The 26,704-nt window shown below is 40.2% G+C and overlaps 1 protein-coding gene across 1 annotated transcript in view; it reads left to right on the top strand.

The window, feature by feature from the left end:
* Positions 1–246: 246 nt before the first annotated feature.
* The window catches only part of ADAMTS5 (ADAM metallopeptidase with thrombospondin type 1 motif 5), a 72,084-nt gene continuing 45,626 nt past the window's right edge, over positions 247–26,704 (top strand). The window contains exons 1-2 of the mRNA XM_070750297.1: positions 247–1,859; positions 23,225–23,357. Coding sequence (XP_070606398.1) covers positions 807–1,859; positions 23,225–23,357 — 1,186 coding nt within the window. The 5' untranslated portion in view covers positions 247–806. The remainder of the gene's footprint in view (positions 1,860–23,224; positions 23,358–26,704) is intronic.

Raw genomic sequence — 26,704 nt, 5'->3', positions numbered from 1 at the left:
CCAACACCTCCTCTTCTTTCTTTCTTTCTTTCTTTCTTTCTTTCTTTCTTTCTTTCTTTCTTTCCTTCCTTCCTTCCTTCCTTCCTTTCTTTTTCTTTTTCCTCCGTCATCCCCCTGCCCTGCTCTTCTCCCCCCACCCCCTTTCCGAAAGGAAGTGTGGGAGGGGATGTTTCGCATGCTCTCCCTTTAAGAGGCAGCCTGCAATGACGAATTATTGAAATTGCCATTGCAGGATGGCATTCCGCTATAAATGCATTGTTCCACCTCCTCTCATCTCCACAGCGCTCGCCGGGTTCTCCTGGTTCGCTTCGGCAGACTGGGGCTAACCGCCGCCCGCCAACTCCAAAAAAAAAAAAGAAAAAGAGGAGGCTCGTCACTTTTCAACCTGGGACGTCTGTCTCTTCCCTCTTTCCACGCGACTTGCTTCCTTCGCCCGGCAAGCGAGGGCTTGTTTTCTCCCTTCCTCCCCGCTCCTTCGCTCGCCCTCCAGCCTTCCGCCCAACGCCAGAAGAAGGGAGAAGCGCAAGACTTAAAAACCGAGAGGAGGAAGGACTTGAGGGGTTCCTTCGGTTGGAGTGTGTGGCTTTCTCAGCCGGATGACTCCGTAGAAGTGAAGTGTGTGAAAGTCTTCCAACTTCTCCCATGCCTGCTGGCGGCGGGAAGCGCGGCGTCTCTCTCCCCCCCGCCGAAGCCCGTAAGGAGAACCGGAGCGATCGCTGCTCCTCTTTTGCAGACGCTCGGTCTTCGCCCCTCTCCGCCGTCCCCCTTGCCCGGCCGTCGCATCGCCGGTCCCGGAGCTCCGCGCCATGCAACTGAAAATGGTTTGCTCGCTGCTGCTGCTGCTGGTTGCAAGCTTGCAAGCCGCTGCCGCCGCTAGAGTTTCCCCGGCAACTTCAGCACCTGCCTATGATAAAGCTTTGCAGCGATCCAAGGCGCCGGGGATGACTCGGCTCCTCCGACCTTTCCACCGGGGGCAGCGACCTGGCGGGGTGGTGGAAAGCATAGACCGGACCTACTCCGGAGGAGGCAAGGTGGGTTACGTCCTTTACTTGGATGGGAAGCGCTTCCTTTTGGATCTGGAGAAGGACGCCTTGCTTGGGACCACCGAGCAGCTCCTCCAGGGCAAAGGTCACTGCTACTATCGGGGCACGGTGGATGGGAGCGCTCAGTCTCTGGCAGTCTTCAATCTCTGTGGTGGCTTGGATGGCTATTTTGCGGTCAAGCACACCCGCTACACGGTGAAACCTTTGCCCTGGGACAAAGCTGTGACAGAAGAGGGAAAGGCATCTCAGGGTTGGATCTACGGAGATGTGTCCGCTCAGGTACTCCATCTCTTCTTCAGGGATCATTTCAGCTTTGAAACACTGCCTTCTCGCCCCAGCTGTGAGACTCATGGTTCTTCAAGGACCCAACTTTGGGATGAAAAGAAACTGGCCCAAGGACAGGATGGGAAATCGGGAATAGATCTGACCACCAGAATGGCACATCCTCCCATTACTCTTGCCCCTCTTGTGGACTCTAAGAAAAGAAGGAAACGGTCTATATCCAGAGCCAGGCAGGTAGAACTTCTCTTGGTGGCTGATGACTCCATGGCCAAAAAGTATGGCAAAGGCCTCCATCACTACTTGCTCACCTTGGCCACCATCGCTTCTCGACTCTATGGACATGCCAGCATTGAGAATCACATCCGCCTGGTGGTTGTGAAGGTCGTGGTGCTGGGGGACAAGGAGAAAGGTCTGGAGATCACCAAGAATGCAGCCACCACCCTAAAAAACTTCTGCAAGTGGCAGCACCAGCACAATCAATTGGAAGATGATCACAATGAGCACTATGATGCCGCTGTTCTTTTCACCCGTGAGGTAAGTTAGGAAAGGGGCCATGGCTGAGGGGCTCCAAAAACACTGACTTCCGTTTTCAAGACTGTTTCTGTTTCACAACAGGTGTGTCAGATGATCAGGTGGCTTTCTCCTGAACTTCACATGAAGTTAATACTGAGTTGTAGTTGAGGTTCTGGTTTAACATCTATTCAAATCAGCACTTTGCATATGCTGCTCTACTGGAATACTAATGAAAACCCAAAGATGCTTTTATTTTTTTTCTTGAGATAACTGAACTTTCTGATTTTTCTTTGAAGATGTTTTGCTTCTCATCCAAGAAGCTTCTTCAGCCCTGACTGGATGGTGGAAAATGGAAGGATTTATATTCCTTGCAGACAGCTGGACACTTGCATTCTTTAGCCTAGTCTGGCTGTCTGCAAGGAGTATAAATCCTTCCATTCCCCACTATCAATTCAGAGCTGAAGGAGCTTCAGAATGTCCAGGTACCTCTTGGAAGAAAAGAAAACATCTTTGGGACAACCATGATGTGGTTGACTGACACACTAATGAAAACCTAATTTAAATTTATATATCATATAACTACCACTGGAAGATCCAACAATCATTGTCTCTATATATTAGGAATTTCAAGGAGAGGGCAGATGTTATCACACAAGTACCTTGTTTATGGTTTTCTTGGTATCAGATTGCAGAAACATCAGTGGGGACTTCAAGGATGGGCCAATGACAACAGCATCTTAACTGTGGTGCTGAAAGTTGCATCTCGCTTGTATGTATGGCTTGACACTTCACACATATACAAAAGCAATGACTGATGTGATGCTACAGATGCCACTGCAGGAATTTTTAAAAGGGAACAACGGCTTATAGATTCAGTCTTCAACTACAAGTGTCTAAGCAGCTATCCTTACTTGGGCTTTTTATAAACATTAGATAAATTGGTCTCCTATTAGATTTTCTCAGAATCCACCTAAGTTGGAAATTGATCTTTAACTATAACATAGAACAGGCACGCCTAATACCACATTATAATGTCATAAAATCCTGATATATGTGCTACGCATATCTTTCAGGGGTCTCACAACATTTATGTTTTTATTTCACCTGGAATCTGATCAGATATTCTATGCAACTTCTTCTCTCTGAAATCTTACTCTAACCGATTTTGCTAATTCAGCTTCTGGAACAATTCTGTAAGCCATAGAATGTTTTCCATTTTAAAATTGGCACTTAAGAGTAATACATTAAATTTCTCTTAGGGATATAAGTTAACCAGGTACATTATCATGAGCTATTTCTGAAAGTTGCTGATTTTTTTTAAAAAAATGGGCTCAGTGAAATAAGATATGAATAGAAAAATCAGCAATCCATCAGATTGCATTAGTATTCTTTCCCCCCTTTAAGTGCTTTAAAGTTAGTATATAAATGTGACATAAGCAGGCAAAAGGATTCTTTGAATCAGATCCAGAGTTGTATCTGTTGATATTAAGCAGAAACAAATAGTGTGATACAGTTTTAGGAAGCTTACAGTCTTCTTGTATAGCTGCTGGTGACTTAACATGGCATTTTCAACATGGAGGTAAAAGTAGTAATAAAATTGGCGAGGCACAACATGTGTGGCTCAGGAGAGAAGAACATAAATTCAAACCACATGTAAACATAGCCTCAGAGTAGTGCACCAGGTTAGGTGAACGGTGGGATTGCAGTACCCCACTATCCACAAGATAGAAACCGGTCCCTCAGTCTGCCAAGTCTTATTCCTGCTGCTTTTGGAATGAGTTCCGAATGTTGTTTTGGAATGTTTGGCTAAACCATTTTGGGGGCATGGCTCTGGTATAGAGCATGTGGCACTGTTTGTGTAACAGGACACCTTATAAGAAAATCTGAGTTTTTGCTTCAAACGTCTTGTTCAGAGTGTTCTTCCACTTCTCCTTCTTTTAGAAAAACACATAACTTTCCATTCGTTCCCTTCCTCTACTACAGCATTGGAGAGTGCCAGAAAAAGAAGGGCTTGGAATAGTTTGTGGAATGAGTTACTCTGGTTGAGAGAGTAGAGAAGGAAAGAAAAAAAAATACCCAAACTGTGTATTTTTTTTCCTGTTACTCTAAATACTTGAAATATTATGATGTTCTAGTCGTGCTGTACTTGTGCTATATGTTCTTGAAGTAAATATAAAAATACCTTTTGAACAGGGCAGAAAAATACCCCCATGTTTTTCAGGTTTTAACTCCAGTTTTAAAAACATAATTTCATGCACAGTTAAATTCCATTGACAAAATTAATCTCTAAAATTAGGTAACAAATTGTTATTTTCTTTACTTCTCTCAATGACCTATAGTATTTTACATCTTGTGCCAATCCACAATATATGGTGATTTGGTGTTTTTCTCTTTTTTGTTGCATTATGCAGCCTCAGCCAATCTTTCTATAAATCCTGGTTAAGCAAACCATTGGTTAATATGATATGTGAATTCGGCCATTTTTCATGAACCAAGAAAGTGATAACTACCGAGCCAGCTATAACAAAAAACAGCTTTCTTGTTCTAATCTTAATTATCTCTTAAAATAAAAAAAGCAAAAAGTTGATGTGTACTTTGTGTTGAATAAATGTGAATATGGCAAACTGGACTAGTAAAGGCTACATCTTTCCTCCCGTTCATTGTATTGTACAAATGGTGGGTGTAAGAATGAAGACTAATCAATTTATTAAAATGATATGAAAATAAATTGGGTACCATTATATTTTGCATAGTTCATCAAGTAACATGATAATTAACTTCACTGATTTTTTTAAGATAGATGTTTGCCAAGGTGTGCCTGCTTCGTATATATATTGTTTGATAACTATACTAGGTACCAGTAGTTATAACAGTATTCATATCATGTACATTCTGTCTTCATTGTTATGTCTTGTTTCAGGTCTGGCAACATACAGGTGATATAGCATAGGTTAGGTTTATAGGTCATATTCGTTTTAATCTTGATTGCTTAAACCCCAGTAGCACATAAAACTGAGCACTCAAATATGATTTACAAGCCATACTGGATGAATTACACATCATGCTATATCAACATTGCATAATGGCATAGCACAATGAAGGAAAACTACTGTAGCATCTGTTCATTTCAATCAAGATACCTCAATTTGCTTAAGCTGCAAATAGTTTGTTTTAAATTCACTACAAATTTGAATTATTTGTTTCACTTGGAAAAAAATATTTTTGCTTTATCTAGGGAAAAATAAATAAATATGCCTGGAAATGAAGAAATATGTTTAGGTCCTCATCTAATGTATTTGAAGAAGAATGAATCACTGCTCAAGGTGCAGAATGTAAGCATAACTAAGAGTTTAAAGGTTATTTTTTTAAAATAGCTGAAGTTTTTTTCAATGAGACAAGAAGAAGCATTAGGATGAGTATTCAACTTTTGCAACTATCTTTTGAATGCATATAGGTTCCTTAGCAACTAGACGCTTAAGCCTGAATGTGAAACTGTTGAATTTCTGTAGTGTTTCTTCTAAACAGTTTGTTTTTCAGTTACTTTCCATCCTGTTCATTGCAAAATTAATATCTGCATATATTCAAACTAACATATTAAGTGTTATGTGTCTTTGAGACAACAAAAGGTACATATAAAATTTGGAGATTGCTACTGGGATTAATTTAAATTGCTCTTCCTGTCGGATAGCAATGCTGTGCAAGCAATCAGACGGTGCTTGCTAAATAACAGACTCTTAGATTATAAGCATATGATTTATTTGACCTTTCTTGAATTCAACATACTTCAAAATTTATCTTTTGACATATTCTGATTTTAAACAATGGTCACGATGCAAACATTCATGGATCTTCTTTGGTAGGACTAAGGCCCATTCTTTATCAAAGACCAGTGCCAACCTGAGACATTTTCCTATATTTCTGGCACTTAAAAGAGAATTGTTGACTTCTGTTCTGAAAGGAATGCTGCAAAGACAATCTTGCAGTATTCCCTCTAGAGGTGCATGACAGGGAATATTGGAATTCTTGCCTTATCTGGTTCCTAGGAAGTTTAACAAATTCCCGGTTTTGCTTTATCACTGTAAATATTTCATTGTTTATGATGGTGTATCAAACGTCCTATTTATTAAAGGATGCTAGTTTGGTACTGTTCTTATAGCTAAAGTATCTTGTTCTTATATACCACTGATTATATAGGACAGTGATGGCACAACTATGGCACGGGTGCCACAGGTGGCACGTGGAGCCATATCTGCTGGTACATGAACTGTTGCCCTAGCTCTGCTACAATGTGCATGGGTGTGCTGGCCAGCTGATATGGCTTGCACAGAGGGTCTGGGAGGGTGTTTTTGGCTTCCAGAGAGCCTCTGGGGGGGTGGGGAGGACATTTTTATCCTCCCCAGGCTCCAGGGAAGCATTTGGAGCCTGGGGAAGGCAAAACACAAGCCTAATGAGCCCACCAGAAGTTGGGAAACAGGCTGTTTCCAGCCTCCAGAGGGCCTCCAGGAAAGCTGTTTTTGCCCTCCCCAGGTATTGAATTATGGGTGTGGGCACTCATGCATGCGTGATAGTGTGTGTCCATCCTCTTTAGGCACCTGAGGAAAAAAAGATTTGCCGTCACTGATATAGGATAAACATGCTTTCTTTTTATAGTAATTTTAACCCAGATATACATATGCTACCACAAAGCCACCTGTAGGAAAGAGTTTATTTTGTAATGTTACTATCAAATATGCTGAACAGTTTAACTCTGAATGAGTATCTGCCTTTCAAGAGGACTTTATATACTAATGTTCTATAGTAATATTATAGGACATAATGTAATGTTAAAAGAATGGATTGATGTGACTGGTGTAAAACCAACAATTAAATCAGTGAGGACTGATTTCATTGGACTGAAGAGGCAAAGTTAAAGCTACAAGCTTGCTTTGACTGCACTGATTGGAATATTTTTGAAGATACCTCTGCACACCTAGATGAATTCACAGGTACTATAACATCATATGTCAGCTTCTGTGAATACCTATGTGAACTGACCAGGAAGTTACGAATATATGTAACAATAAATCTTGGTTCACAGCTAAACTTAAGCAGTTACATCATTCCAAAGAGGAAACCTACAGAAAAGGTGATAGAACACTGTACAATCAGGCCAGAAATGTATTAACAAGGGAGATCAAAGTTGCAAAAAGAAGCTACATTTATAAGCTAAGGAATCAGTTCTCAACAAATGAACCAGCAAACATATGGAAAACTCTTAAAAACATCACCAGATACAGTAAACTTTTCAAGCTTCCTTCCCAAGCTGAAGGAAATCAGCAACTGGAAGATGACCCGAATGTGTTTTACTGCAGATTTTAAAGGAAACTACAGCCATCTATCTCCTCAACCTCCAACCCAGACACAACAACATCAGCCAAACCTCCTACAACTGATCCAGGCGGGACTTGCCACTATTGCCTCTACCGGTGTTCTGTGTGCACAGCTTTGGGTCTCTGGCATGCATGCACGTCCCAGTGAGATTTTGCTTCTGTGCATGCGCAGGAAGCAAAATCTTGTGAGACGATTTGTGCGAGAGATTTTGTCGATTTTTTTGCTTCTGCAAGAGGACACCAAAATCTTGCTGGGACACGCACGAATGCCAGAGACCCAAAGCTACATGCGCAGCCCCAGTGTTACTACCAGTGATGTGTCCTCATCCATAACTGTAGGAACCCGATACTGAACTGACCCCATCCCATTGGGTTCACAACCCCTGATGATCACAGAAAAGGAAGTGAAAGATCTATTCCACAGACAGAAGCCTGGAAAAGCTCCAGGCTCAGACAAGATAATTCCTTCTTGCTTAAAAGTCTGTGCTGATCAATTGGCCCCCATTTTTACCCAAATCTTCAATAAATCTCTAGGGATGTGCTTTGTTCCTTCTTGCTTCAAACGCTCCACTATCATCCCATTGCCAAAGAAGCCTACCATCAAGGAACTGAATGACTACAGACCTAACTGTGGCTCTAACATTTGTAGTCATGAAAACCTTTGAAAGGCTAGTTGAAAACCAATTGGCCCCATCTTCACCCAAATCTTCAACAAATCACTAGAAATATGTCATGTTCCTTCTTGCTTCAAACATTCTACTGTCATCCCAGTGCTGAAGAAGCCATCCATTAAGGAAATGAATAACTACAGACCAGTTGCTTTATTATTATTATTATTATTATTATTATTATTATTATTATTATTACTATTTATTAGATTTGTATGCTGCCCCGATCCACAGACTCGGGGCGGCTGCTCTAACATCTGTAACTATGAAAACCTAGTGATATCCCACTTGAAAACCATCACAGATTCACCTCCAAGCAAATAGATCAACAATGCTGTTAATATGGCTCTGCACTACATCCTACAACATCTCGAATCTCCAAAGATCTATGCAAGAGTGTTCTTTGTATACTTTAGTTCAGCTTTTAATATCATTATACCAAACATTCTTCTAACTAAACTAAATCAGCTACCGTGTTTCCCCGATAGTAAGACCCCCCCGATTGTAAGACATATGGGGGGTTTCAGGGGGGGTTGGCTAATATAAGCCATACCCCGAAAGTAAGACATATGTCTTACTTTCGGGGAAACACGGTACTAAAAGCGAGGGAGCTGTGCGCGGTGGCGTGCTGCGCCCAGAGCTTGGGCCACCCGGCGGGCGAGGCGGCGGCCCTGGCCGAAGCGGCACGGCTCTGGCTGCGGCACGAGCGGGAGCTCCGACTGCGCTTCCTGCGCAAGCCCAACGGCGACAAAGAGACGTCCAAAGGCGGACCCTTGAAGCTCAGCGACATCGGCGCCGAGGACAAGTCCAGCTTCAAGCCTTACTCCAAACCCGGCGGGCGAGGCGGCGGCCCTGGCCGAAGCGGTGGAGCGGCCACCGCCCGAGCTCCCTCCGGAGCCTGCCGCTGCCGCCGCACTTCCTCCGCCGGCCGAGGAGTCCTCCTTATCCGCGCCGGGTTTGGAGTAAGGCTTGAAGCTGGACTTGTCCTCGGCGCCAATGTCACTGAGCTTCAAGGGTCCGCCTTTGGACGTCTCTTTGTTGGCGTTGGGCTTGTGCAGCAAGCGCAGTCGGAGCTCCCGCTCGTGCCGCAGCCAGAGCCGCGCTGCTTCGGCCAGGGCCGCCGCCTCGCCCGCCGAGGACAAGTCCAGCTTCAAGCCTTACTCCAAACCCGGTGCGGATAAGGAGGACTCCTCGGCCGGCGGAGGAAGCGCAGCGGCGGCAGGCTCCGGAGGGAGCTCGAGGTGAAGGGCGCAGCTCTGGCCGCTCACCTCGCCCGCCCACCCGGCGTCTCCGAAGCTTACCGGCCGGGACAGGCAACACGGCGGGAGCAGCGGGAGCAGCAGGAACAGCAACAAGCAGTGAAGCAGCCCGGCGAAGGCTTCTCCTGCCGAAAGGCGCCCACCAGAGACCGGTAAGCTTCGGAGACGCCGGGTGGGCGGGCGAGGCGAGCGGCCGGAGCTGCTCCCTCCTTCGCCCGCCTCCTTTCCGGCAGCTCCGGACGGGGCAGGCAGGCGGGGATGCGGATTTGTCTCCGTGTGTTTGTGTGGGGGGGGGGGAGGGTGCTACTACTTTTTACTGGACACGGGTGTTGCGGGTTCGGGTAGGTGGGTTGGCCGGGTGTGTCTTATTTTTTCCAATATAAGACATACCCCGAAAGTAAGACATAGGGGGGCTTTTGGGGGTAAAAAGAAAGTAAGACACTGCCTTACTATCGGGGAAACACGGTAGCAGTACCTGAACACACTTGTAAGTGGATCACAAGCTTCCTAATAGACAGGAAGCGGCAGATGAAACTAGGCAAAATCACATCGGATACCTGTACAATTAACACAGGAACCCTTCAATGCTGTGTACTCTTAACTACTTCTCTCTATATACCAATGATTGAATCTCAAACAATCCATCTGATAAACTACTGAAGTTTGCAGATGATACAACAGTGATTAGTCTCATTCGAGACAACAATGAAATCGCGTACAGATGGGAGGTTGAATAACTAGACTCATAGCGTGACTGGAACAATCTGCAACTGAACACATTCAAAACCGTAGAAATGGTGGCAGAATTTAGGGGAAACCCTCCCATTCTACCGCCTCTTACAATACTAGACAAGACTGTATCAACAGTAGAGAGCTTCAAATTTCTAGGTTCTATTGTATATCAAGACCTAAAATGGTCACCTAACATCAAAACATCATCAAAATAGCACAACAAAAAATGTTCTTTTTGCACCAACTCAGGAAGCTCAAACTGCCCAAGGAGCTGATGATAAACTTCTACATAAGAATTATTGAGTCTGTTATCTGCACCTCTATAACAGTCTGATTTGGTTCTGCAACCCAACAAGACAGACACAGACTTCAGAGGAGAACTGCAGAAAAAGCAATTACTTCCAACCTGCCTTCCATTGAAAAACTTTGTTTGTTTGATTGATTGATTGATTTTTATGCCGCCCTTCTCCTTAGACTCAGGGCGGCTTACAACATGTTAGCAATAGCACTTTTTAACAGAGCCAGCCTATTGCCCCCACAATCCGGGTCCTCATTTTACCCACCTCGGAAGGATGGAAGGCTGAGTCAACCTTGAGCCGGTGATGAGATCTAAACCACTGACATGCAGATCTACAGTCAGCTTCAGTGGCATGCAATACTGCACTCTGCCTGCTGTGCCACCTGTATACTGCATGAGTCAAAAAAAGGGGCATGAAAATATTTACTGACCCCTCACATCCTGGACATAAATTGTTTCAACTCTTACCCTCAAAACAATGCTATAGAGTACCAGAATAACTAGCCACAAGAACAGTTTTTTCCTGAATTCCATCACTCTGCTAAACAAATAATTCCCTCGCCACTGTCAAGCTCTTCACTAATGCTGCATTACTATTACTCTTAGTTTCTCATCGTTCTTATCACTAATCTCCTCCCATTTATGTCTTTATGACTGTAGCTAGTTGCTTGTATCCTCATGATTTATATTAATATTTATTGTTTTCTGATTGCTTATTTGAACCCAATGACAATCATTAAGTGTTTTTCCTCATGATATTTGGCAAATGTATCTTTTATTTTGTGTACACTGAGAGCACATGCATCAATGACAAATTCCTTGTGTGTCCAATCACACTTGGCCAATAAAGAATTCTATTCTATTCTATTCTATTCTATTTTATCCTATCCTATCCTATCCTAAAGCTTACACAAAACAAACCCTTAAATACATATTTCATTATCTAAGAATGGGAAACAAAAATATTAACCAGATTATTAAAATATTTTATAAAATCATAGGTTTTGGGTTAAAAACCATTTCGCTCTCAAATGCTATTCAGAAATTCAGATTAAAGGCAACCTCTGTTTTAAGACTTCCCATAAAGAGAAATTCATCATCTCCCACACAGGGAGCAATTTTAATCACAGGAAGTAATTGGTAGCACTATCCATTTGCTTTCACTCTCAGGGAGTTTTCCTAATATTCAATTACAGTATATATGCCTTCCTGGAATTTAAGAACATTATTCCATGTCCTGGAGTCTGCAGCAATAAGAGGCAAATCTTTTAAAAGATGCAATAATATCCTTCTTTATTCACATGGCTAAACAAAAGGCTCTCCTATTAAGACTTAGTTTAAATCTGAACTCTTTCCAAGTCAGTAGGGTTTTTTTTCCTGACTATGTTTTCTTCAAATTCAAAATAAAGTACCCTTCAGTCTTATTTTTCTCACATGTTTATGTTAGATATTGTTACCTTAGATAACAATTACAACAGATTTTCAGTATATACTTTCTGTTTTATTGTGTGTTATCTTTTAGTCACCTTCACCAAGCGGTTGGGATGTTATTTTATTTCCTGTTACTTCTAATAAATCTAAAATGTTCTTTTTAGCATTCTTCCCTAACCTCTATTCATCATGACCTACTCCAATCATCTTCATTGCCATGGTCAAATCATTGTCAGAATTAATTGTGATCATACTTTTACAGTCTTTTCTTTTTAAAAAAAGAAATCATTTTTGAGCACTGGCTCCACTATCTTCTCCTGAGATGGGAACATACTTACTATTTTGCTTTCAATGTCTTGAATTTTTTACAACCTTTTTACAGAAGAGACGGAGTAATGACACGGACACAAGAGCTGGATTTAAAACTGGGTCATTTTTATTAAAATAAATTAGCATAATTTATTTAAATAAATTAGCATAATTAACATAACTAACTATGACCCAAACAGTGGACCTGCAGGGTCAAACAATTGCTTCCGGGGTGGAAAATGACGTAACATAAACTTCCGGGGCAACTTATGGGCGTAGCTCCATGTTAGTCCAGGTGAGGGACCCCTCCCTCACCTGAGACCCTGCCATGCACTTGCATGTGGGAGGTCCCGCCGGCTAACCCCTAACAGGGGAATTAAATGTGCGGGACCCAAAGACAGGTTCCCCCCAAACTGCTCAGGTTGTCAACACCACAAGCTTGGATAGAACCTGTCAATCATCCCCAAAGATGCCCAACGGAGAACATGCAGTTGCTAAACCACCCCCCAGTTTTCCGCCCCTAACCTGCCTACCCAAATGACCAAAGGTAAGCCAATTAGCCTAATAAGTGCAAGCACCCCCTAACTGCTTATCCTTCTCCACAGTGTGGAATAGGCGAAAAAACGGCCCGGCTAAAAGGCCAGACCGCCAAAAATTCCTATTCGGCCCCCTAGGGCAACCCAAGAATAGCACACTGTAAAATAGGGAGGGCGGGTGGGTGTCTGCTCCAGGTGAATGTCCGGGCGAAAAGGCTGAGCCCGGGCCTGCACGCCCTTTTATAGGGCTGGCAAGCCCCGCCCGGACATGTCACCGATCAGGCCACTGTGGCCTGATCCTCGGCCGAAGTCTCGCAATCTCGCAAGACTTCGGCCGAAAAACAACATGGCGGCTTCGCCATGTGTCCAGTCTCCCGAGCCCTCTTGTAAAAGGCACCGGCGGGTAAGTCCGCCGGCGCTATTTTTTTAAGTTCAAAGTGAGCTTTTCAGTAGTGTTTTTCTCCCATCTTCTCTCCCTCCCTCTCTCTGTCATCTTTGTGTCTATTGACTCCTGGTAACTGCTTGCACTACTCACTGCAGTTTTCTTGGCAATATTTTCAGATTTGGTTTGCCATTGTCTTCTCTCTAGGGCTGGGGAAAGTGACTGTCTCAAAGTTGCCCAACTGTCTTTCATGTCTAAGTCAGGGCTAAAATTCAGTGTCCAATTTTCCATCTGGTGCTTTAACCACTGCATCCAAATTAGCTCTCAGTATGATTTTCCTTCTTTGATGAGAAATCATAAGGCTTCAATCTTTCATAATTGCTTCCCCCCCCCAAAAAAAGCAATGAAAGTACTTGATTTATTCATTCTTGTATTAACTTGATATTAATAGCCATATTACCTATCTTCCCACTGACTTGTTTTATGTATTGAACTTGAAACAGAAACATCAGCTTATTTGATAGCATTGATTAATGTGAGTGAATTTATTATTATCTCTTCCATTTTCCAAAGCAGAAAATTGCAGAGAGGCAGGTCAGAGAAGGGTTACATTTAGCAGATTTTTCTCACCTAGCATACATTTGTCTTGGATAACTGGATTATGGGATCACAATACAAATTACATTGTCACAAAAATTTACCATTATGCACCTTTAAAAAAAGATTGTGTTTCATCATCTATAACTTCTATTTTTTGGATGATTGATAAGAGATAATACTTTCCTCTTACGGTAGTTTAACCTTTTGCTTTTCCATCACTTCTATAAAGTTTAATGCTGTGTATCATAACTTTCTCCTTTTTATGGATAAAAAGCTTTCATATTCTTTACTAATGAGTGGTTTTTCCCTTATCCTCCTCTCCTCTCATTTTTTTAATTGTTTCATCACAATCTGTGTCCATAAACTTAATTAAGTAACAAAGTTGTTGATGAAACAGGGAGTTGGGTGCTTTTATGATGTATTATATTCTTAGTTTCTTATAATTCACATTTATCATAGGGCATATAGCTAAAAAATGGAATTCGTTATCATAACATGAAGACCGCCAAATTGTACAATGTTAAAAGATTATAAAATATTGTAGGATTCCAACTATAAATAAGTTTTAATATTTTCAATATCAAAAGTACAATTCTTAATGTCATTGCTTGGGTAGGGCTGAAGAGCTTCTCTCTTTCTTATGAACCTCTCATAATCAATCAGTTCACTAAGCATTTAAGTTTTATCTATTATTTTTTTTTTAAAAAAATCATTCCTATCAATATGATTTAAAATCTTTGTAACCTTGTCTAGAGCTGCATGTTAATTAGTTATTTGATCTATTTAAGCATTATTTCAGTAATACTATCAGGATGGTGCATTAAAAATGAAAAAAATGTCAACCTTTGTTGATTAAATTATTACAAGGTGACAATTAAAATGTCATTTTCTGCTTTCAGTAGCTATCAAGAAGAGGCTATTTCCTGAAAGCAAGATGACATTTTGATTTTCAGTCTGAAACTAAATGATACATCTATTATTCATCCAATCTTCCCCCACTGAAGGTCCAGGGCTTCATCTTTCCACATTTTATCCCTCCATATGTTATTTGTATTATAGGAAGCAAATCCCACAAGAATCCAGGTCCTTACTGGGTCATCTCTACACTGTCTGCTTGCTTTCCAAAAATCAGCACATTTACAACCAACAGTTTGGAATAGGCCAGTTGTAAATAAATAAATAAAAGGAAAGTTTCCCAATTATACTTCTTTGAGAACTAAGAGTAAAAGACTTCTACATATGATCTTTGCTGCAATCTGAAGAGCTGTAAATCTCTGTGGTATTTCAAGGTTGGCTATTTGAGAGCTGAGCCCATTTATTTCAGGGCAATATGAAACCTCTGCCATACCATGTTTCCTGATTTCTAAGTCTGAGGTTTTTAGACTTCAAAGGACATCTTGATTTTTTTTTAACTCTTTCTCACATAAACATTTTTTATGTGTGCATATGACCAGACAAATGCAAATAAAGTGAAGTAAGGACACACTGCGATCAGTAAAAGCAAACCCTTTATCTTCTGATGGAGTGAATATGGGAGCTTGCTTGCTTGCTTGCTTGCTTGTTTGCTGTGGAAGGTCAACAGTATTTACTCATTAATTTTGACAGAAGTGAAGCTGATTGTGATATTTCTTCAAATTGCGTTTGAAGCATTTGGTAGAAGAGCCGGCAGCAATGCAAAAATTCCTACAATGAATTACAAAAATTCTTTGCTTATCTCATTAATCTGTATTATTAACAGGTTCCAATCACCATAGTAAGTATTCAATTGTTGATTTAATTTTGTTCAATATTACTATTTGTAAGAAAAAAAATGGAAATAAGCAGTAAAAGGCTACCAAAAGTTTTACTGCCACACTGTGGCTGTGGTTTATGCAGGACCTGTGGATCCCCAGGCTCTAGTCATGCAGGTGGGGAAGACGCCTCGCATCTCGGCTGACCTCCCGCCGTGGCTGCCCACCTTTCATGGCCCGGCGGGGGTTGCAGGTGGGGTGTTGCCAGGCTTCTCCCATTGCTAAGGGTGATGGGGGAAACCACTGAGGGGGCAGAGCCAAACCACACATTGCTGCACGCCTCGGAGCCTCTCACTTTATTGAATCTCTCTCTATATACAGACACGTCACCTACTATTTCTACATGTTTCTCTGTGAGTCCCTGTTGTCTTTTCCCCCACTCTTTGAGAGTCAGAAAGTGGGAGGGCTGGTACATGTGGTCCTAGACTTATGACCAGAACAGAGCCCAATGTTTTCGTGGCTAACTGAGGCGTTTGTTCAGTTTCGCTCCACTTTATGACCTACCTTGCCTTAGTTGTTAAAGGAATTGCCGTAGTTGATAAGTTAGTAACCCGGTTGTTATTTTTAATCAAGAAACCCACCCCTCCACCATCACATCCCGCTTTACCAATGTTGAAATCTGGTCACCTTAAACTGATAGGTAAACCCCCCCCCCCAAAAAAACCACCTTCAATTAAATGTAATTAAATTAAATTTAAATTTAAATTAATTCTCCAGTTTTCTTAATGAGATCCAGACATTGACTTCTTCCTGACTCAGCAGTATAGTATTCCAAATCTAGCAACTTTCTTGAATGAGGTTGAACAAATGCAGATGTGGAAAGAAATGGACAACTATAGTATAATAGTAATTTAAAAAATCTCAAAGTCTCTGTACACATTATCAAGAGGTTACACATAGGTAGCTAAGTATCACTACTGTACATGATATTAATAATGTCATCTATTGGTGTATGTAATTTTCACGGAAGTGGTAAATTAGTAAAAGGAATTTTTGAATGAAACAGGATAATCAGGATTTGAAGAAATAAGGCAACCTGCTGATAGATTTTCTGGCTGGTTTCTTATAAAAACAACATTATTGAAAAGGCACTTACTTAACCACATATTCTATAAAGAATGGAATTGGTATGATTGGAATGACTCCTAGAGAGCATCTTAACTGTTTTCACAGGTGCTGCTTTTAATCAGAGTTTTGCCACATTTACTATCATAAGTCATTCTTGAACATACTGCAGATTGACTCTCAAGCCTTTCCCGTGAATATTTGCATTTGCCCATAATGGCAAAAAATACCTTGCGCAGTCATATAACACATTTATTTAAAAACAAAAGAATAAGCTCTGCTCACAAAGATCTGTCGTCTTAAAGTTCTAGATTGTACACTATATGCAGACACATATTGTAGTCATATACAGTGCTTAATTATGTAAGCAGGAGAACCATTTGGCTTAAAAATAAACCTGAAAAAGAGCCAGGTTATGTTTAATAAATTCACAAAAGAAAAGGGGAAAAAAATAAACCTGGAGAAGAACTAGACATAGTAGACCACTACATATATACCCTGGCCAATGGATTTCAATGAAATGTGATACAATAAAGAAAATTGAATGACTTGTTAAATATGGTTGGCAGGGATTCAGCAAACTAAGCATAATTTTCAAGAACAACCTTCCCATATGCTTAAAGACAAAAGTTTTCGATCAGTGTACTACTTGCTAGAGCATATGCTGGTGAAACATGGACAATAATCTCACAATCGACACAAATGCTACCAGTGGCTCAAGGAGACATAGAAAATACATGCTTGGCATTACAAGACAAGAAAGAAAGATCTGCACATAGATTAGAGAACAAACGAAAGTTCTGCATACCATATCAACAAGAAAGTAGAAGAATTTAAATGGAAATAGGCTGGTCATATAGCAAGAAGAACTGAAAGCAGGTGGACCAAGGCAGTCATAGAATGGATCCCACTCAATAAAAAATGTCCACAAAAGAGACCTAAAACAAGATGGATTGACAACATCAGCATTTATTGCGGGCCAGACACACAGAAAAGGCTTTCATCCTGCATAGGATAGACAATGGCTAAGATGATGATGATGAAAAAGAAGAGGAAGAGGGAGGAGGAGGAGGAGGAGGAGGAGGAGGAGAAGAAGAAGAAGAAGAAGAAGAAGAACTACTACAGGACTAAAGGACTGTGGGATGAATCTAATCCAGATTATTTCATGTTCGGCACTTAGGTTTAGGTTAGGTTTAGGTTTATTGGATTTATATGCCGCCCCTCTCCGCAAACTCGGGGCGGCTCACAACAATAATAAAAAACAGTACAGTACACAATACCAAATCCAATGCCCACCCATCCAGTTCCAATTTAAATTAATAATCTCATTAAAAACAGTATATATAAAAAACAGGCACACAGTCAATCAATCAACAAAACAACATGGGCAAGGGGGAGGTGTTTTAATTCCCCCATGCCTGACGGCAAAGGTGGGTCTTAAGGAGTTTACGAAAGGCAGGGAGGGTGGGGGCAATCCTAATCTCAGGGGGAAGCTGGTTCCAGAGGGTCGGGGCCCCCACAGAGAAGGCTCTTCCCCTGGGTCCCGCCAGACGACATTGTTTAGTCGACGGGACCCGGAGAAGGCCAACTCTGTGGGACCTAACCGGTCGTTGGGATTCGTGCGGCAGGAGGAGGTCCCGAAGATATTCTGGTCCGGTGCCATGAAGGGCTTTATAGGTCATAACCAACACTTTGAATTGTGACTGGAAACTGATCGGCAGCCAATGCAGACTGCGGAGTGTTGGAGTGATATGGGCATACTTAGAGAAGCCCATAATTGCTCTCGCAGCTGCATTCTGCACGATCTGAAGTTTCCGAACACTTTTCAAAGGTAGCCCCATGTAGAGAGCGTTACAGTAGTCGAGCCTCGAGGTGATGAGGGCATGAGTGACTGTGAGCAATGACTCCTGGTCCAAATAGGGCCGCAACTGGCGCACCAGGCGAACCTGGGCAAACGCCCCCCTCGCCACAGCTGAAAGGTGTTTTTCTAATGTGAGCTGTGGATCGAGGAGGACGCCCAAGTTGCGGACCCTCTCTGAGGAGGTCAATAATTTCCCCCCCCCAGGGTAATGGACGGACAGATAGAATTGTCCTTGGGAGGCAAAACCCACAGCCACTCCGTCTTGTCTGGGTTGAGTTTGAGTTTGTTAATGATAGAGAACAAGGAAGAACAATTACACTAATCCATATGTATCCAGGGTTCAACATCTTGATTTTTGGAATACCATGTTTCAGCATGATAGTAATTAACCAAGATCATGCTAAGCCTGTGCACTCTTTCCCCTGTCATCCTATCATGTACTCACAAACAAAAATAAAAATCATTTACTTTCATTTCAGAATAAGAACTGATTGCCAGTTCATCTTTAATAGTTTAGTTTATTTACTTTATTTAGATTTGTATGCCGCCCCTCTCCGAAGACTCGGGGCGCCTAACAACAATAAAAAACAACGTAACAAATCTAATATTAAAAAGTAATCTAAAAAACCCCAATTTAAGAGACCAATCATACCAACAAACATACCATGTATAAATTCTATAAGCCTAGGGGGAAGGGAGAAAAATTTTTCAATTCCCCCATGCCTGACAACAGAGGTGGGTTTTAAGGAGCTTGCGAAAGGCAAGGAGGGTGGGGGCAACTGTGATATCTGGGGGGAGCTGGTTCCAGAGGGTCGGGGCCGCCACAGAGAAGGAGAATTACAGCATTTCTTAAATACAATGTGTCTCAGAAAAAGCCTGAAGTATGCTAATACTTTTTTAAAAATAGATATTCGTCATCTGTGTGTAAATTATTCTTAGCTTACATTTTGTTGTATATCATCTAAAGGCAAGCATCACTGTACTTACATAGGCTGTACTTCCCTTTTCAAAGATTCATTGTTAATAAGGATATATAATGATATACAGTTCTGTATTAGTACAAAAATCAGGGATTTGGGTTGTCCCCAGTGAAGGGCTACCCAAATTTTTACTACCACACTGTGGGTGTGGCTTATGCAGGATGCCCTGCATTTTCTTTCAATATCTTTCAGTGCAAATTGGGTGTTTTGGGGTGGAACTCCATTTTCGCTACCCCACTGCATTCCCCCCTGTCTAGGCAGCAGCCCACCCATGCTTGTCCCTAAATTATATTTTTACTAAATCCTTATTTTGAGTAAGAAGTCAGAGCAAGATAGCCGTTACTGCTTTACAAGACTGTTAAGCAAATACAGAGTAGAAAGGTTAATTATAAGGAATTCATAATTTTATTATGATTTATATTTAAAACAAAATTAATTTCACAACATTTCAAAATGCTTTTCCTTTCAATGTTTTCCTTTGCTCTTTGTTATGTTACTGTATATTTATATATGTATGTTTCTGCATCCACCTTTGGGAAAATACAGCGGGAGAGATTCTCACACAATGTCCTACTTGACAATGAATACTTCAGCTTCAATCACAACAACATATGCACACAAAATAGATTCAAATGCAATGTAAACCACTCAAAACTCGATTGCAAAAAATACGACTTTAGCAACAGGCTGATCAATGCATGGAATGCACTACCCGACTCTGTGATTTCTTTCCTAAACCCCAAAAACTTTAACCTTACACTGTCTACAATCAACCTCACCCCATTCCTAAGAGGTATGTAAGGGGCATGCATAAGCACACCATTGTGCCTACTGTCCCTGTCCTATTGTCCAAATTTACCTATATCTACTTGCTTTTGTTTATGTTTATACTATTATTTTGTACATGTTTTGACAAATAAATGAATAAATAAATAATAAATAATTGCATAATACCAATTGTGCCAGAAAGGGTTCATCTCCGTTTGTAGTACCTAAGTTTTATCCATCTGCCATCTTTCCAGAATGTTTTCCTTGGCTGAGAATATCAGATCAACAGGGATCATTTTCCCCCCTGACAATCAAGAAAAAAATACCCACAAACCAATTATGTTTCATTAAAAGATGTTCACTTTGAAGTAGCAAAAATAAAATGAACAATTTTCTAACACAGATGTCCACAAAATATAATTGCTTTATAATATATTTAATGAAATAAATTATCTTCCAGCCCTAAACAGACTTTTCATAACTCCAAAAGTGCTAGACAACAAATGCTACAGAATATGACTATAGATTAGGAAATTTCAACTAAATTTCATATATATTTATATTTCTAGTACAGTTAAACACTCTAACACTGTGATTTAACCATTCACATATAATTAGTCCTTATTTTTATAGTAGTACAGTAGTATTCAAATAATACAATTAATCATTGCATAATGGCTCCTAATATCTTAATAACAACATTACATGTTTAGAATTGCCATTTAGTGTCCGTTTATTGTATTCTTACTTATAATTGCTAAATTTTCTTATGGAAGGGGGGAAGACATGATGGAACATACAATTAAAAGTGCTAGTATATGATAGGACCGTTGTAGATAAGTGCTTAAGTTATGATGATGAAGAAGAAGAAGAAGAAGAAGAAGAAGAAGAAGAAGAAGAAGAAGAAGAAGAAGAAGAAGAAGAAGAAGAATATATACATCATTTGTGGCTTGTCCACCAAAGAAAATTATATTCTCCTTTTCTTATATTTTATTACGAAAATTGATTATATGGAAAATGGTGGAATAGTTAATGTACCAAATTAGAAACCAGGAGATTGTGAGGTTTGCGTTAGGCCAGGGGTCTCCAACTTTGGCCACTTTAAGACTTGTGGACTTCAACTCCCAGAATTCCTCCTGGGAATTGAAGTGTACAAGTCTTAAAGTGCCCAAAGTTAGAGACACCCTTCCCCCCCCCCCCCCCGCTTTAGGCACAAAGCCAATTAAGCCAAGGATAACTCTTTCAGCCCTAGGAATAAAGCAGCAATTCATGCAGGATTGAAAACTGACTCAGAGGCACACACCACACCTTCCAATATTCTTAATGATTTAGTTACCTCATCAGTTCCTTATAATGTAAGTTGATACTGCAATGAATTCACTGACTGTATTGCAATCATGTTCTAAATCATACTGAACTTTGGCCTTCTACCTATAATAAACTTTAAACAGAATGATGTCATTTACCTTACCAGACCTGAGGTTAGCCAGTTAGAAGTTAGAAGGAAAGAAGGGGAATACCAGAACAGGAAGTTTTCTCTTCCATACCTTAGATGCTGTCTGTAAACAGTAAACAGTAAACAGTAAACAGTAAACTGTCTGTTTACAGTAAACAGTAAACAGAAACATTTACAGTGTATAAAGTTACCAATACTGTACTGATCTTCATCAACAATCCTCATTGCATCAAAAATATATTGTAATACTCTTGTGCCTACCATCCTTGTCCTACTGTCCTATTGTCTTTTTTTATCATTACTTTCTATGTTATGTTTATATAAACTACTATCCTATACTTGATTGACAAATAAATAAATAAGAAATCTCTGGGACCGCCTTCTGCCGCACAAATCCCAGCGACCGGTTAGGTCCCACAGAGTTGACCTTCTCCCGTCAACTAAACAATGTTGTTTGGCGGGACCCAGGAGAAGAGCCTTCTCTGTGGTGGCCCCGACCCTCTGGAACCAGCTCCCTCCAGAGATCGGAACTGCCCCCACCCTCCTTGCCTTTCGTAAAGTTCTTAAGACCCATCTCTGCCGTCAGGCATGGGGGAACTGAGACATCTCCCCTGGGCCTATACAGTTTATACATGGTATGTTTGTGTGTATGCTTGCTTTTAATAATGGGATTTTTAGTGTTTTTTAAATTATTAGATTTGTTCTTACATTGTCTTTGTTATTGTTGTGAGCCGCCCCAAGTATACAAATCTAATAAATAATAATAATAATAATAATAATAATAATAATAATAATAGTAATAATAATAATAATAACAATAATAATATTAATAATAAATAAATAAACAAGCAAACAAATAAATAAATAAATATTCATGGTCTAACACTGAATACACAGAAATTAGTTTTCTCTTCTTCTATAGCACTGCAAAGGGAATAAAACAATAACTTTATAAATAAAGGCAATTAATTCATGGAGTGACATAACTATTTGCCATAAATGGACAGTTTTTATCTGATTTTAGCATCCCACAGTTAGAACTTTGTGGTCTTGTCTAGACCAGTGTTTCCCAACCTTGGCCATTTGAAGATATTTGGACTTCAACTCCCAGAATTCCCCAGCCAGTGAATGCTAGCTGAGGAATTCTGGGAGTTGAAGTCCAGATATCTTCAAGTGGCCAAGGTTGGGAAACACTGGTCTAGACCAGTGTTTTTCAACCAGTGTGCCGTGGCACACTAGTGTGCCGCGAGACATGGTCAGGTGTGCCGCGAAGCTCAGAGAGAAAGAAAGCAAGAGAGAGAGAAAGAAAAAGAAAGCAAGAGAGAGAGAAAGTAAGAGAGAGAAAACAAGAGAAAGAGAGAAAGAGAGAGAGCAAGAAAGAGAGAGAGGGAGGGAAGGAGAGAGAGAAAGACATAGAGGGAGGGAGGGAGGGAAGGAGGGAGAGAGAAAGAGAGCAAAAAAGAGAGGAAGGAAGAGAAAGAGGGAGGGAGAAAGAAATGAAGGGGAGGAAGAGAAAGAGATAATTTTTTGTCCAAACTTTTTAGCGCACCCCCCCCCCCGCTCAATGTGCCCCAGGGTTTCGTAAATGTAAAAAAATGTGCCACGGCTCAAAAAAGGTTGAAAATCACTGGTCTAGACCACCGAAGTTTCTCTTGATTTCTTGTTAGGATTGCTAGTTAAGAATTGCAGTTGCAACAAATTTGCAGGACCCAATCTGTGGATAGGATGCTCCAAACCATAGCTATTGATGTCTTTGTCCTTATCTGGGCTATAATCCTCATTTGGCCTTACAGTTGGTAATCAGACTGCAACTCAAATCCTGTCAGACCCTGTGGGTGCAAACTATGCTTCAAATGCTTTCTTTCCCTTCCCTTCCTTGTAGGATTTATGTGGGCATCATTCATGTGATACTCTGGGAATGGCTGACGTTGGAACCATATGCTCTCCTGAGCGCAGCTGTGCAGTGATTGAAGATGACGGCCTCCATGCGGCTTTTACAGTGGCTCACGAAATTGGTATGCAGCGCCCTTTTTTTTGTTCCCTTGCCAAATACAACACTTGTAACAGCTGCATTAGAAACCAAAATACCCTACAAGTAATTCCAGATTTTCCCCTGATTCAGATATTCAGTTGGGGATTAAAGCTGTGTGCATATGCATGCATTTTGGGGTCAATTATTAGGGAAATGAAGGCAAATAAAGATACACAGAATCATACTTTTCTGACAATATCTCTTCTAGGAACTAGCTGCAGTGACAATTGGGAAGTTTCTATCTATACAGAAAGGTTTTTTTAAAGTGTATGTCTTATCTATAAAGAAATAAGCCTTCTTATTGCTTTACTAGTGTCTTTGTATATGCTGTAAGCCTCCCCAAGTCCTCAGAGAGGGGCGGCATACAAATCCAATTAAACGTGAAACTTATTAGTAAACTGGGCAAACAATTGGTCTGTTTATGTTGTACTACTTTATTTTTCTGTAGTCACAAAAAGTTAATCAGATGTTAATTTTTGATTAAAGAAAACTCTTTTTCTATAGGGATGTATTATTATCGTAAAATAATGTTTAAGACAAGCTAGGTAAAGGATTGAAATAATCAGCACTAGTTCATCTGAAATTCTAAACAATTATAAAATAGACTTAGAAGGAGCAATCACTAGGAATATTGAAAGTATTACTTGACCTTAAAAAGTGCCTGGTTGATGTTAACTTTCTAGAACTAAAACATTTAACAGAATAACAGAATAATAGAAATCTTTTAGTCCAACCCCTTGCTCAGGCAGGAATACCTGCACCATTTCAGTAAATTTATTTATATATTTATTTATTGGATTTGTATGCCGCCCCTCTCCAAGGACTCGGGGCAGCTCACAACATATCAAACAATATACAATGTACATATCCAAAAATCCAAAAATCCAATTAATATCGCTAAAAAACTTTAAAAAGTCTAACATTAAAAAAATTAAATGGTATAGAAGAAAGACATCTGACAACCATTTCTCTTAAAAAATTACCATACCCTACAGATAATTAACTTCCAAGAATCTACTTATGATATTTGCAATGTCATTCCTATCTTTTTTTAAGAAAACAAAACAAATCAGGATACAATGCAATGATAGGTTGCTTTGCACGCATCCTTGGCATAGTTTGGAAGTGGCTCATAAGTGGTGTGTTTGACATGATAGGTTCATTTTTTCCAAAAGTCCTAAGAATTCAAAATCATGCTACATATCACCATAAATAGTAGCTTCTTCACAGAGAACACATGTTTTTTGTTCATTTGAAGTTGTACATGAAATTTGTTGCTTATGACTACAGAGAGCACAAGCCTTGCTCAAATTCATGTCAGGGTTGTTTGTCATGCAGTAGTGCATATGAAAATGCATTTTGTCACAGTATGTCTCTCCCACTTGGAAGCAGAGGGGCAGCATTCAAATCTAAAAAATAAATAAATAAATAAAATAAAGGGATTAGCCTCTTTAAAATGCCCTAATAAGATAAAATATAGTGTTGTAGAGACTGTCATATTGCCATCTCACATCCTGTGGCCATTTAGGCAATTATCCTTTAGCTTTCATTTTTTTCCCCGCCACCACTACCTCATATCTAAATATGTGACAGAAGGATGTCAATTGTAGAACCAGCGGTGAATTGTTCCCAGTTTAGCCTGGTTCTGTGAACTGGTAGCAGTAGCAGCAGGAGGCTCTGCCCCCCACCCCCGGATGCTTCTGCACATGTGCAGAAGCATCACACATGCAAACCGGTAGCAGCGGGTTTTAGAACACACTACTGGGTACCACATTTAATGGATGGTTCCTGGCTTCCTTCAATGGCCAAATACTAATTTTATTCCGGAAGGCCATTAAACAATCAATACAAGTTCAACAGATGGAACAAATAAACACAATGCTAACTGTTGGCAATGAAATCTGCCAGACAATACAGTTAAGGTGAACAAAAGACTATAAAGAAACTGTTCAGAACTTCAACAAATATAGTTACTTTATAATGTTATTCTATGCACGTAATTATTTATGTTCCCACTGACATGACATGTTCGTGGACTAATTTGTTCAGTGAAATTTTAGTAGTTGTTTATGAAGAAAGATGTTCGCACTCAACCTCAAAAATGATTTGTGGTATAAATTCTCTTATGAGACACATTTGCAGACCTCTTTTTTATGACAACAATTCAAGAAGTTACTGTTTTTCAAATAGTCATTCCATAGAATAGAATAAAGCAACAACTAATCAGTATTAACAGCACCTAAATTTTAAGGACAAGTAACTGATGTTCTCAATGTTTTTTAGAACAATCTCATGATAAATGATATGGGGAAATGAAAATTGTGCATGAAAACATCTGTATACTTAACACTTTGTGTCCTGTTAAGACATTTCTCTAGAGTCATGCTACCCCAAGAAAAGCAGACAGGAGACTTTCACTTGTTTATAAAAAATATTTTATTATTAATTTGAATAACATAATTTTCCAAAATCAATGTCATCAGTACTATCATAAAAATGAAAAACCCAACAAGACCAATGTGAAAATCCTAGAGTGGGCTCAGTAGGTATAATAAAAAATACATGGAAATGATTGGACATGCTCTAACAGTAGCGCAGTTTATAATGCTCTCTTCATAATCTGAGGACTTGCAGGGAAGCATCTAGAAACTATCATTGAATTAGGGTTATGAACTATTTCTGGATTTTTATAGTTTTGTCAAAGAACTTGCCCCTTAAGTTATCCTTTCAGCAAAAATATAATAAAGAATATATTCAATTTATGAGTGGAACACAATTAAATAGAAAATCAATTGGATTTAAGGTTTATTCTCATGTGCTGTCTCATGTGATGGAAAGATATTTTATTAATCTTTTTAATCACATGTCTTTGTGATGCCACTTTCATCTCATACCAGCTTGTTATTGAGGCAACCTTCAACTATCTTCAATTCTTGTTTGGAAGTGGTGTTTTCTATCTTCTCCCAAGACAAAACTTCCCAAGCTGACAAGCAAAGACACCTTAGGGGCAAACTTGAGATGACACAGTCAAGGACAATTATCTGCTTAGCTTTAGCTTTGCCGATCTGCTGTGGGAAAGTTCCCACTCTAGCTGATACCAACTACTTCACTTGTGAGTGAATATAATCTATTCTTGTACTGGATATCAAACTCACAGAACAATAGATCTATTATCTGCTATTTGGTGTTTGTGTTGTGTATATGCAGCATATAATGTTGCATGTGCTGGTAACACATACCACATACACACAAAGTGACACACACACACACACACAAGGGAGAAAGAGAGGAGGGAGGGAGGGAGGGAGGGAGGGAGGGAGGGAGGGAGGG

This window comes from Erythrolamprus reginae, chromosome 4 (assembly GCF_031021105.1).
Source record: "Erythrolamprus reginae isolate rEryReg1 chromosome 4, rEryReg1.hap1, whole genome shotgun sequence".
NCBI lineage: Eukaryota > Metazoa > Chordata > Lepidosauria > Squamata > Dipsadidae > Erythrolamprus > Erythrolamprus reginae.
This window is presented reverse-complemented; position numbering and strand designations above follow the sequence as displayed.